The sequence below is a fragment of the Crocuta crocuta genome, unplaced genomic scaffold (assembly GCF_008692635.1).
Source record: "Crocuta crocuta isolate KB4526 unplaced genomic scaffold, BGI_CrCroc_1.0 scaffold288, whole genome shotgun sequence".
NCBI lineage: Eukaryota > Metazoa > Chordata > Mammalia > Carnivora > Hyaenidae > Crocuta > Crocuta crocuta.
The window spans coordinates 6525822-6540173 of NW_027532607.1; the positions used below are offsets into that span (position 1 = coordinate 6525822).

General features: G+C 39.4%; 1 protein-coding gene across 1 annotated transcript in view; it reads right to left on the reverse strand.

Moving 5' to 3' along the window:
- Positions 1-3154: 3154 nt before the first annotated feature.
- The window catches only part of ABCA10 (ATP binding cassette subfamily A member 10), a 65244-nt gene continuing 54046 nt past the window's right edge, over positions 3155-14352 (reverse strand). The window contains exons 26-37 of the mRNA XM_077780282.1: positions 12747-12838; positions 11939-12059; positions 10992-11109; positions 10520-10611; positions 8967-9145; positions 8588-8663; positions 8414-8508; positions 7632-7751; positions 7312-7452; positions 4798-4877; positions 3682-3737; positions 3155-3561 (exon numbers count right to left, since the gene is read on the reverse strand). Coding sequence (XP_077636408.1) covers positions 3463-3561; positions 3682-3737; positions 4798-4877; positions 7312-7452; positions 7632-7751; positions 8414-8508; positions 8588-8663; positions 8967-9145; positions 10520-10611; positions 10992-11109; positions 11939-12059; positions 12747-12838 — 1269 coding nt within the window. The 3' untranslated portion in view covers positions 3155-3462. The remainder of the gene's footprint in view (positions 3562-3681; positions 3738-4797; positions 4878-7311; positions 7453-7631; positions 7752-8413; positions 8509-8587; positions 8664-8966; positions 9146-10519; positions 10612-10991; positions 11110-11938; positions 12060-12746; positions 12839-14352) is intronic.

The following is a 14352-nucleotide window of genomic DNA, read 5'->3' on the forward strand; positions in this document are numbered from 1 at the left end:
AAGATCCTTAAGTTGGCTCTGGATGGTGGAGGGGGAGGTTTGGTGAACACAATATGGTACCTGGTAGAATGAGCATTTAGCTGAACGCTTTCTTCCTCAGACTAACCTCTCCCATCTGTTCAGTGGTACAACAGGCTTTCCTTTCGCTTGATCGTGCTTTCTCAGGACTTCCCCAGCTGAGGAGGGAGAATGGAACAGGGGGGCTTTCAGATTCTGCTTCACTTTTGACTGGTCCACTCTGCTCACAGACTGGAGAGAGGTATGCTGGCTCCTGCCATCTTCCTGTGGTTTGGTAAAGAATTGTTTGGTATGCTAACACAGTTACTTGGGGGTTATAGGAGTCTGGGACCTCTCTTAATTCCACATATACCATCTTGTTTGTTTTTATTTTTTGCTTTTTGTTTTTATTTTAGTATGTAAGAGTGAGGGCATTACAGAAATGGTACTTCATTTTGTCATTATTGCTAGTAGTCTTTAATTCCTTCCTTTTTAAAGGAAATTTCTGCTTCAGAGTTGCTGCCAGGGGAAGACGTCAGAGAACTGGCTGGAATGTACAGAACTCCTGAGTGAAACTTCGGTTGGAAGTTCAGGCACATGGAGAGCCTTTGAGCTGGGAGTTCTCAGTGTATTCCACAGATTAGGTAGATAATCAGGGAAATTTAGAAACTATATATCTTTCTTTTTTATTTTTAATAATTTTTAACTCTTTATTTCTAACACAGACACAGAGTGTGAGCAGGAGAGGAGCAGAGAGAGAGGGGGACACAGAATCTGAAGCAGGCTCCAGGCTCTGAGCTGTCAGCACAGAGCCCAACGTGGGGCTCGAGCCCATGAACCGTGAGATCACGAACATGAGCTGAAGTCAGATGCTTAACCAACTGAGCCACCCAGGTGCCCAGTAACTACTGGTATTTTTAACTTAATCCAGAGTAATCCTGCTAGATCTTCCAAGGCATTTTCAATGTGAGGAGGATCGGTATTAACAGACATTAACTCTGTGTGTGGGTTAAACTCTACATATCGGTTTTATTGAATATGACAAGCATGGTACTTACCAGCTTCTTGCTGCTTCTTGGAAGATGTCTTCCTAAGGGATGAGTGCCCAGGCTGTTCTTAATGTAAAGCTGACCATAATTTGTACCATGAGTGTAAGACCACAGCACATTCAGCCTATGCATTGCTGGTTATAAAAACTCAGCTCAAATAGAGACAAAGCCAATCATAAGCTTCCGTTATCCAGAAATGGAGCCAGGCAATACAGACGAAGTTAAACAGATGCACAGAGAAAAGTCAATGAGGCAGGAGGGACAATGGAGGCCATCGGATAAGGTAAAGAAAGAGGTAAGCAAAAGCTTTAAGTATGCAGAAGAAGGAGGCTGAGAAAAGATGTACAAAGCAGTCGGTGCTGTAGCCAGTTAACTGGCAGAAGACCATATTTCAGGATAGGCACAGCAGCACAAGTAGAGGAGTCTCTATCACTGTATCTCCATGGGTAGAGTCTCTATCACAATCTCCACTCATAAAGAGTCCTGTGGCTGTCTTGAATCCACAGTAACCTTCAAGCTGTCTCCTTCAGAACTCTCCTTCTTCCTGGATAGGCCTGGGATTACAATAGACCCTCATTACCTGGGTTAATGGATGTGATACCATTTCTTACAAGCTGGGAAACCCAAGGAATACAGAAATCACTACCAGGAACAAGGATTTGTGAGATCACCAAGAAAGTCACCAAGAATGTGGACCTTTCGTAATAAGTTAAGACATTATGGCTGGAAAGCACTGAGAGGTTCTACCCATTCGAAAAAGTATGTGGCCCAAGAAGATGAGCTTATGAGCAATGACTGCAAAGCAAAATTTTAAGGGCGTAAGGAATGAAACATACCACAGTTGGATGATTTTCATGTACAGAAGCAGGAAATTTACAAAGTGAAGGTCCAGAATGCCTGCCCATTCAAAGCAGCTAAATAAAGTTGTTAGAGGAAGTACTTTCATCCAATAGCTGGCAGTGCCCACTGCCAAACAGCTACATCAGAAGATGTCACAGAGCCTTGCTGTAGCTTTTCAGTCAAAGCAAATCACTGTTTGACAAGAGTAAGGACATGGGTAGAAAATGGAAGGTGTTATTTTTTACCGACCTTCTCTTTTGGACCAATTGTGACAATCCATCCCTAATATGAAGCAAGCCCTCAACTATTGCCTTCTAGAGAACCAGAACATTACAGGTAAAATGTCATATTTTTATGCATTTTAATTTAATTTTAATGATACCTACAAGTTAGGAGGATGTGCCTCGTTTATAAACTACCCGTGGAATAGCTGTTTGTAAGAATCAAGGTAAGGGGCCAAATTCTACCTTTAAGTCAATGCCAAGGTGAAGGTAAAAGAACTGACACAACCCACAGACCAGTTAACAGGAGTTCAGCAGATGAAGGAAGTCAGAGTCGGGGATGAGCATGACATTAAAAGGTCCTGTAGAGGTTTCAGAAGCTTAGGATAGGTACGGAATTTTTCTGCTGGTCAGAGAACAAAGTTACCTAGATTTCACTGAGCAGACGGCTATTGGTTGATATTGGAACTACTTACCCAAGACTATAATAAAAGAAGACTGAAGAGAAGTTCATCACAGCTTTATTTATAAGAGATAAACTAGCATATAACCAAAAATGTCTGATAATAGTAAAAAGGTAAAGTAAAAACCATGACAGTACATCAAAGGAATCCAATGCAGCTATTCCACACCCCAAAGGCATTATTAAAATTATACGTGAAATGCTCATGAACCATGAGGTGGAAAAATACAGGAAATTACCATGCCACTGATATCAACTTTCAGAAAGTACTTATAAAAAGAGCATTGATGATAGCCAGCTAAAATATTTATGCTGGTGTTTTACTATAGATTACCATTATCTTCATCAAACTAATTTCTATATATCCTTAAATGAGCATATATTTATCTTAGAATTGGAAAATATAATTATATTTAAAGGTTATAGTGTGTAATTTCACCCATCAACTTATTAGACCATCTTATGGTCAATATTATATTAAACTGGTATTTGAGTAAATAAAGCTTTAAAAAGAATTGATATATTTAAAGTTCAGGTTAAAAAACACAATGTTTTATTCGTAAAATGTGTTCAGCATCCAGCCTTATTGAAAATAATAAAAACCCGGACTAACATTATATGATTCTTGAATTAGTATTAAACATAAAATAGGTCTTACTAGTGTTTAGTATAATGTCTGATTATGTAAATGCTCACTACCTTTCCCTATCTTTGCCTTTCCCTTCCATTCTAGAATTTTAAAAGCCATTTAAATTCTTAATCATTATTGATGTTTAAACTACTGAATGTTTTTGTTTATTTGTTACCTGTGGTAATATGGAAGATTGTTTTAGACTTCTGGAAACTAATAATGTAGTAGGACCTAAAATCCAATGTTAGGAGACTCAGAGTTTTAAGGCTCTTCTTGTGGGAGGAGTTTCCATCTTACTGTTGTATCAACTTCATCATCAAGATTTCCCAGCTCTTGTTCTTTAGAGAGTTCTAAGAATACCTAAGTAGGAGAAAATAAATAAGGAAACAAAAATGTCAGGGTGTTTCTGAATGATGGATGCACACAGATTCTCACACAAAGGCTCCCCAGATGATGCTCACTGGTTTAAAGAAAGCTCACCTGTTCCAAGGTAGCCTGAGAGAGGCTGTAGTCTTCCAGGCCGAAGGTCTGTTTCACTGCATTTCAAAGGGACTGACATTAGTGGCTTACATGTTTTTTACCCAAAGTGCTTTCAAAGTATACAATATAAGCATTAACTTCAGATCTATGAGACACTTCAAGATATAGGCCAAATCAGAGGCACCTGGGTGGCTCGGTCAGTTAAGCATCCAACTTCAGCTCAGGTCATGATCTCACGGTTCATGAGTTTGGACCCTGCATCGGGCTTTGTGCTGACAGCTCAGAGCCTGGAGCCTGCTTCAGATTCTGTGTCTCCCTCTCTCTCTGCCCCTCCCCCCCTCTCAAAAATAAATAAACATTAAAAAAATTTTTTTTTAAAAGAGTCATTAAATTTTCTGAAGGATAAATTAAAGAAAAATGTTGATATGGCCAACCAAAGGAGAGCAATGCATGAATGCATGCATGGCCACAGACTTTCTCTTCCAAGAGCTTCTTGTGATCTCTCAGTATTTTGTCTTTTGATTCCTATATATGTATTATTAGACTCCAAATCAACTGTTGGGTATTGTTGGGTTTCTATATTTATAATAATCTATGGAGGAGTACCCTGCACGTAGGTACCATTTTAATGAATCCTAGATTTCTATGCGTCAAGGCCTCATCAATACCCAGTGTGACCTCTAGTCAGTGTCTCTAGAACTAGTTCACCGATCCTAACTTGTCACATCTCAGCCCTGTGTACTTTCCTTCTCTGACCTTCATTTGAGCCTCTAATCATTGTCTCCACATTCTTGATCCTCACCCCTCTGACTATGATAAATATGGAGACGCAAGAAGTTCCCCTTGGTGTTGTTTGGGACTTGTAGATAACTATCCTCCAATACCATGAGATGGAACCAGGAGAGAACAGCTGAGTTACCTTGTCAGCAGAGGAAAAATCAGGGGAGTAAACCTGAGTCTAGAGCCACCACTACATTTCCTTCAGGGTGTGTAAGACGAAGCCAGTGGAGATTTGCTAAGTTTTGACTGATCATACAACTTTTCTACTTGAGCTCATAGAGTATATATTCTGTGTGAAAATATGCACAATAAGTTTAGAAGCATGTCTAAACTTACCTGCCTCTAGTTTGAAAAAGGCCTGAGACAGAGGGTGAACATCTCCCACAGGTAGTTTATATGCCATCATGGAGGAGTATCTAGGAGAAGGAAACAGTCTCATTTATCACAGTGTTACAACATTGGGGAGAAACTGATAGTCAAAATACATTTTCAAAGTTTTCTTAGAGTAAAAATCTAAATAGTTTAATTTGATAGAGCACAAATCTGAGCTGAATAACTTTAGTCATAAAAATCTGATAACAACAAAAATCTGATTGCTCTAAATTTAATGCTCAAGATAAATTGTGAAAAATATCTTTGATAAAGAAAGTTTCACAGAAGCCTGTGCCAGCTTTCTTATTGTATTAATGCCAGTACTTGAACATGCTCCCTAGAACCTTTGCATCAAATTTTCCCCTCTGCATTTAATTTCCAATCTCTCTTATAATATTAAAACCCGTTGAACTCTCGCCTATTAAAATAAAAATCTTTCTTGACCTCCAGCACCCCTTTCCCAAATAAGTCCGTCCATGACCTCCATGTTGTACAATCCAGTGAACATTCTTTAGTTCTTATTTTTTAGACTTCTCAAAAGCATTAAATAAAGTCATAAACAACCTCCTTAAAACTAACACACACTCTCAGCTTCTGAAACAAACAAAATTTATGTTTTTCCTTCTAATTTTCTAGACTTGTTCTATTTAATATTTTAGCTACTAGCCACATCTAGTATTTACTTTTAAATTAAGGCACCTTGGGTGGGTCAGTCGGTTGAGTTTCTGACTTCAGTTCAGGTCACGATCTCACAGTTCTTAAGTCTGAGCTCCATGCTGGACAATGTGCTGACAGCTTGGAGGCTGAAGCGTACTTCAGATTCTGTGTCTCCCTCTCTCTCTGTCCCTCCCCTGCTCGGTCTCTCTTTCTCAAAAATAAGTAAACATTAAAAACTTTTTAAATTTAAATTAACTAAAATAAATAAAGCGTAAAATTTAATCCCTTGGTCACTCTAGCCATGTGTGAAATGCACCATAGACACATGTGGGTATTGGATGCCATTTTGGACAGCACAGATATGGAACATTTCCATCACTGCAGACATTTGGTAGGATAGTGCTGTTTTAGACTCTTTAATATTTGTCATAATGGTTGCTGTGGTGGTGGTGGTGGTAGTAGTTTCCGTACCAGCTTTTTTCCTCAATATAATCTCAATACAGAGATCTTGGCGTTCCATCCTAGACCTTCTCTCTTTTCTATGTCACTTGCTGACTTTACCCATTCTCCTAACTTAGTGGTCTTCTATATACTAAAAATGTCCATCACTGATTATTGCTAGACCAAAACTCTCAATGACCTTTCACTTTTCTTCTGAAAAGGCCACAGGCCTACATCTTTTGACACCTCCACTTGGAGACACCACTCTTTACACATCAACTATATGAGCTTTATCCCCTCACTCTGCAGGTACAAAGTTAATTCTTGACTTAAGTTCTTTACACATTCTGTGTTCTCTTATTCCCATTCTTCAGCAGCCAAACTCTTCTCAGTTTTAAAGTCCTACCTTAATGTCATTTCCTTATTTCTTTGTATCTTCATTTGCTTAATATCCTTGTCCCCCAGTGATTATAAGCACCATTAGAATCTTCTCTATTTACTGACTACTCCAAACATGGTCTCTAGCATATAGTAGGTATTCAGTGAGTATTATTTTTAAAAAATGAATAGCAGTAATATATAAAAAAACCCCTGTTAATCTTTCTTTTTTTTATGTTTACTTATTTATTTTGAGAGACAGGAAAAGAGCACGAGCAGGGGAGGGACAGAGATAGAGGGAGAGATAGAATCTCAAGCAGGCCTCTGGCTGTCAACGCAGAGCCAAATGCAAGGCTCAATCCCTCGAACCAGGAGATCATGACCTGAGCTGAAATCAAGGGTCAGATGCTCAATCGATGGAGCCATGCAGGTGCCCCAACCCTGTCCATCTTTCTGTTCAACTCACCTTCATTCTGCTATTCACATGGGCTTGGTAATCCTTACTTGTAACTCAGAGCTGACCACACACAAATTTAAAAGAACCATAGGGAGAATTAAATGACCTATAATCAGTTAATTTAGGATTGAGTCGATCTTTCTCAAGCATATGAATGTGTGTGTTATGGGAGCTCTTGATGCAATTTTACATTTGGTAACATGCTACAGGTTGATACACAATTTTCATTGTTTATTAAAAAACTTCAAATTCATGATTTAGTTCATACTCTGTACCTAATTTTTAAACCACTCCATCATTTACACATACCTGCACATGCACACACACACACAAACCCCATCCACCTTTTCTGAGATACGAAACATTCACTGAAAATAACTTTCCAATTGCCCTTTTTTGTATATATCCAAGTGACCCCCAAATGACTTGTTTGGTACTAAATAAGTCAGCTCAGTCTTTCTCTTCCTCTCCAGACTCATCCAAGACTAAATTATGTGTGCTGGAAAACCCATATACTTGTCACCCAAGCCAAAAACGTTCTTTACCTTTCCTGCCGAGCAGCCTGTGGAAAAAGCTTCAGAATCTCTGTGTGGACAGGCTCCACTTGAGTGGTGTCCTTTATTTTTACTTCTAGAATATAATCCTTACCAAACTTGCTTTTCAGGTGTTGAATGGAACCAATACACCTAATCCAGGGACGAGAAAAAAAGAGTTGAAGGAAAAAAACACTTGTCTTTTAATTTCTTCCTCAACTGCAAATGCAGAGGAAGATATTTGATCACAGATCATAGATCAAGCTCTCACAGTGAACTGAAATTCTCCCAGAAGAACTTAGGGCCGAGTGTGGCCAAGGATGGGCACCCACCTCAGTTTTCCAGACACCATGATGGCCACGCGGTCACACACAGCCTCCGCCTCCGCCATGGAGTGGGTGGTCAGGAGAACAGCCTTCTCTGTGCTTTTAACCATGGTCTGAATTGTCTGCCTAAAGATAAAGTAAGGGATTGTTCACATTTAGAAAGTCATTTGGATATGTCAGAGACAAATCACCGGGCTCTACTCTTGAAGCCAAGAGTAACTAACCAAGTAACTAACTTGAATTTAAATTAAAATAAAATAAATAAATAAATAAATAAATAAATAAATTTTAAAAGCAGAAAAAGTAATTTGAGAAAATAGATGAACAGAAAGAAATATGAAGACTAAATAGAAAATTCTGTATTTAGTCACAAGAAAAAAAAAATCTTTGCTCCAGAGAGAAAGAATAAAAATCGTACTGCATTATGAAATTATATTACAACATTAACTGGCTTCATAGAATGAAAAGTTGAAGACTGCCAAATAGTGAGTAAAATAATGTTTGTTTACAAAAGCTGGGGTACAGAGAAACTGTAGGATTTTCAACAACTGAGAAATAAAAGAAAAAAGAGGCAGAGGAAGAGGGGTAAGAGAGAAAATCCAGGCAAATACATTCAAGATTTTGTGAGATTCTTAAAATGTCTATTTTTCCATCCTTGGGGAATTCTGAATACTGCATTAAGTTTCACTGAATTAAGTAACAGACGATGTGAGCATCAAAGATAAATGGAGCAAATGTAGAAAGAATATTAACTCTAGACTCATACTACTTAGTATGATGCCCCTCACCACATGTGCTGCTGCCCCTTGGGGTCCACCCCTGTGGACGGCTCATCCAGAAGCACCACCGATGGGTCTCCCAGGATGCTCAGTGCAAAGCACAGCTGGAACGAGAAGGGGAGGAACAGTGTGTCTGGCACCGACCTGTGGGGTGCGTAGAGTAACACTGAGCCCCACTCCTACCTTCCTCTTTACTTCTTGGGATAAGGCCTTCACGGGCACTTTAAGTTGTTCCTGGAGCTTGAGAGCCTCCACCAATCTGACCAAAAAAAACAAAAACAAAAACCAAAACCACTGTGATTATACACAAGGCACATGTTCCTACCTAAACCAACGATATGGAAAACCTTAGTACCATCGACCTGAAACCAGTAGATTGAAAGACCATTAACATCATCACAAACACATAAGCTTAGGATTTGGTTCTTATTCACATATTCAGTCATTTAAATTTGCACGAAAATTGAAAAACCTTGTTTATGATCTCCTTTCCATATTTAATCAGAAAATGACACATTCCTCCCTTCTTCCCTCCACAAAGCATGTGAGCTTCCCTCCATACCGTGAAGTCCTGAGAGCAGCCTCCTGTTTGCCCATTCCTTTCACTGCTGCGTACAGCTCCAGGTGGTCTTTCACTGTAAGGTCGGGCCACAGTGAGTTCTCCTGAGGACAGTACCCCAAAAACTTGAGGGTGTCATCTTCCGGTTGCCTCGGTGATGTTCCGCAGACTTTTAAAACCACCTGCATCAAACAAGGAGAGTCAGATCCACATCCAGCTTTCGCTCCAATCCTCCCTCTACCAAAGGAGATAAGTCTGCCTCATGCACTGTGGGTGGGAATGCACTGGGGCAGCCACTGTGGGAAACAGTGTTGAGGTTCCTCAAAAAATTAAAAATAAAATTACCATACGATCCAGTAATTCCACTACTGGGAATTTAAACCAAAGAAAACAAAAATACTAACTTGAAAGGATATACATCTCCCCCCATGTTTACTGCAGCATTAATTACAATAGCCAAGATACAGAAGCAATCCAAGTATCCATTGACAGATGAATGGATAAAAAGAATGGACAGATGAATGGTGGAGATAATACATACACACACACACACACACACACACACACACACACACACACAATGGAAGATTTTTCAGCCACAGAAAAGAATGAGAGCTTGCCCCCCGTGGCAATGTGAATGGACCCAGAGAGTATCATGCTAAGTGAAATAAGTCAGTCAGAGAAAGACAAGCACCATATGATTTTACTCTTATGCGGAATTTTTTTTTTAATGTTTTATCTATTTCTGAGAAAGAGACAGCATGAGCAGGGGAGGGTCAGAGAGACAGGGAGAGACAGAATCTGAAGCAGGCTCCAGGCTCTGAGCTGTCAGCACAGAGACTGACGCGGGGCTTAAACCCACAAACCGTGAGATCATGACCTGAGTCAAAGTCGGAGGCTTAACTGACTGAGCCACCCAGGCACCCCTCATATGTAGAATTTAAGAAACAAAACAAAGAAAAAGAAAGACCAACAAAAAAACCACTCTCACATACAGAAAACAAACTGGTGACTGCCAGAAGGGAGGTGTGGACCGAAGAAATAGTGAAGGGGATTAAGAGGACCCTTGTCGTGATAAGCATTGGGTGATGTATAGAACTCCTGAATCATATTCTACACCTGAAACTAATGTAACACTGTGTTAATTATACTTGAATAAAGAAAGGGGGGCCATTAAGTGTCACTATTTTTTGAACATGCAGAGATATTTTGTAAAATCTTTCATCTATTTATTCATTTTTTTTTTTTAATTGTTAACGTTTATTTATTTTTGAGAGACAGACTGTGAGCAGGGGAGGGACGGAGAGAAAGGGAGTCACAGAACTTGAAGCAGGCTGCAGGCTCTGAGCTGTCAGCACAGAGGCCGATGCGGGGCTCAAACCCACTAACCCTGCGATCATGACCTGAGCTAAAGTCGGACGCTTAACCAACTGAGCCACCCAGGCGCCCCTATTTATTCATTTTCTAAAAACTCATTTGACTTGCTGATAGAACAATAGGACAATGCTATTGACCTTGAAAATGAAATTTCCCCTGGTGATGAGGTTGTCACCTACCATTCCTGCAGTTGGCTTTGTGTCTCCTGTTACCATTTTAATAGAAGTACTTTTACCGGCTCCGTTGTGTCCCAGCAACCCCAAAACTTCACCTGAAGGCAGAGTCATCATTGAGGATGTGATTTGTACTTTAAAGTTTGACCAGCCTAAAATCACTTAGTTTAGTAACGTTTTGAAACAAAATAACATTTTCCAACAACCTCTTTGTAATTTTCTATATTTCAGTGTGAATGGAAAGACTTTAGATTTACAGTAGAATGATTTCATCTTCCAGATCCAAGATGGGATTTCTTATCATTTGAAAGGGGACATGATTTTGAAACAGAAAATGTTTCTCTGCCAACATGTCAAATAGTTTTATAATTGAATACTTGATAGGTGAATAGTCTCAAAGAATGGAAATTTTCCCTCTTTTTATAGTCCCAAACCTAAATAATAAGGAACATTTTAATACAGGGAACGCTATCCAAACCTTTGTTAACACAGAATGAGAGGTTTCTAATGGCTATTTTCTTCTTTCTTGTTGAAAAGCAACGTTCCTTTTTCTCTTTATATTCCTTATGTAAACAGCTTGCCATTATGAGTGGTTTCTGGAAAACACGACAAAGCATAATTTTTGTATTAAATTTCAGATATTTTGTGCACTTGTGTTTTATCTTTCACGTCCTAGGCTATGAATCTAACCAGATTTTCTGCCATTGGTAATTCAGCCTCTTTCTTTCAAATGAAATACCTAAATGTATGCTCACGAATGAAGTTTACTTTATCAACTACTGGGAAAACCCCTTGGCACTAATTTCTAGTTGATGCCTTCAAAAAAATTTTTTTTGTTTATTTATTTTTGATACAGAGAAAGACAGAGCATGAGCAGGGGAGGGGCAGAGAGAGAGAGAGGGAGACACAGAATCTGAAGCAGGCTCCATGCTCTGAGCTGTCAGCACAGAGCCCGACACGGGGCTCGAACTCAAAAACTGTGAGATAGTGACCTGAGCCGAAGTCGGATGCTTAATGGACTGAGCCACCCAGGCGCCCTCTAGTTCATTTCACCCCCTAGTTCAGAAATGAACTAGGTGTAAATTCACCTGCCGGCTACAGTTATTAATGTCACAATTCGAGGTGATACAAAATGAAACTGCAAATCTTGCAAAAGACGTGAACTTTTGTTAAGGTTGATAAAAATATTGGAGAATACGTTGAGTTGCACTGACAAATGAAGACATGGAGGTAAAGACCCACTGAAGAAGGGAAAACTAATGGAGTCGTGATAAGATACATACTGCAATAGATACGATTTAAATATGACATACACATGCAAGTGTCACAGAAACAAGTTTTGAACATAAAAACTGGGAGTTCAGCTCTACAGGACAAGCTACTGAGCTCAGTGTTTCATGAAGGGTCAAAGTCACTTGTTTTCACCTCATCTGGGTTCAGAGTACTGAGTGCATTTGCTGTTTTCACTCTTTCAGCTTGGACATCCTCATCTTCTTCTTCTGGTTCTTCTGGATTTGGATGATTTTCCCTACTTCTTGAGGAGATTCTATAGAGAAAATAAAATCACATGCAATTCAATTCTAGCTGTAAAACCTTATCAAGAGAATGTAAATAAGCCCCTATACTTAAATTATTATCCTTTGCTTTAAGAGAAAGAAAATTAATTTACTACCGACAAGATTCCTTTCGTAGGTAGCCAAGTCCATTGAAACATTTTCTTTGTCTATTGTCTTTAAGACCTTTTATTCCATCTGTCAATGGGTTCTCTAAAGTCTCTCCGATACACAGTCATCAGTGTTTCCCGTCTGCCCCATCCACATGATGCTCATATTACATCATCAATGATCAGCAGAACTGACTTCTCTTCCCTTTTCAGAAAGTCCACCCACATACTGAACACACCAGCTCATTCTCATGTCTTCTCCTTAGGGACTTATACTTGTTCTAAGCAGGAGAAAAACAAACTTTGGTGCTTACCCACTGCTAAGAGAGAGACACAGAACAAAAACTCAACTTGCCTAAAACCTGTAAGACCCATGACTTAGAAACTATGCTTTCCTGCACTCAATCTAATGCTGTTTTGGGTTGTTTTTCTCCCCCAGAATAAGGATGTCCAATGTGCCTACCTAAGAACTCAATAGTAGATCTATCATTAATAACTTGATGTTCAGTGTACTGCAACAAACATTAAATATTTAAATTATACTCAGATGTTAATAAATGTTCTCCTGACCTGAAGACTGGATCTTTCCTCATTGTTTCTTTTCCACACTTCATTTCCAGACACCTTATAACAAAAAGGAAAATGATACTCTGAAGGTATGGCTAAAAACCAAAGAAAGATAATTAGAATTAGTATGATCAAGGGATTCAAATTCAGTGGGCAATATCTGCCTTTCCTCAGGGGAGATTTGATCATTTTCTTATAAGTTTGCCTGGGAGAGGGAGGCAAACCATGAGAGACTCTTGAATGCTGGGAACAAACTGAGGACTGATGGGTATGGGGGGGAAGGGAAGGAGGGTGATGGGCATGGAGGAGGGCACCTGTGGGGATAAGCACTGGGTGTTAAATGGAAACCAATTTGACAATAAACTATTTAAAAAAAATTTTACAAAAATCTTACAAAATACTTCTGACATGAGAAGTTTATCCAAACCAACCCTCATTCCACGGGGGAAAAAACAAAACAAAACAAATAAACAAACAAAAACTCTTAAAGCATAGAAAAGCTGGCAATATCGTAGGGACTCTTTTTTAAGATAGTAAGAACTTTTTGGTTGCCTGGGTGGCTCAGTCTTTTAAGCATCAGACTCTTGGTTTGGGCTCAGGTCATGATCTCATAGTTTCGTGAGTTTAAGCCCCATGTCAGACTCTGCTTTGACCCTGCAATGCCTGCTTGGGATTCCTTCTCTCTCCATCCAGCCCCAACTCACTGCCTCTCTAAAAAATAAATTATTTTAAAAAAAAAAGATAGGAAGGACTTTTTAAGCCTGATCTAAGTGGATGTAGGGGGTAGTCTTGACACCAAAGCACCTCTCATCCTGGAGTTAGTCTTCAAACTTCAGATTTCATGATGTGTCCAGGAGAAACTAACGATACAACTCTAGAGTTTTCTTCCCAGCACAGAGTCAAATAGGTGGTCTTTTCACTAATAAAGCATGGGTCTCAAAGGGTTTTACTTTTAGTGAAGGACATAAAGAACCCCCAGGAGGTCTGTAAGGTCTTGAGTGCCAACCATGGGGAGTGAAGCAGAATGAGAAGCCAGCTTATGCACAGATTTGTAGCCCAAATTCAAATCATCTGAATGATCAAAAAAATCTCAAGCCTGGAATTAATTAACTAATTAATTAATTATTTTTATTTTTATTTATTTTAGAGAGCCAGAGCATGAGTCGGGGAGAGGAGCAAAGGGAGAGACACAATCTTAAGCAGGCTCCATGCTCAGTGTGGAGCCTGAGCAGGGCTCAACATAGGGCTCGATCCCACGACCCTGGGATCATGACCTGAGCCCAAATCAAGAATCAGATGTTCAATTGACTGAGCCACGCAGGCCCCTAAGCCTGGAATTTAATCAAAAGCACTACCAAACTAGTAGATCTCCGAAGAATTTGTCAGAAGCATACAAATTGGAATAGATATCCCAGAAAAGACCCTGCATATATGGGCATTTTATGTATGAACGGAAGTGTCCCTGAATAGCAAATGGAAAAGCACAGGCTTTTCAATAAGTAGTTCTGGACAATTGAGTATCTTTAAAGACAGAAATGAAATAGGACCCTTCTCTCCCAACACAGAAAAAAAATTAAGTGCAGGTGATCGAAGACATAAATGTGTAAGA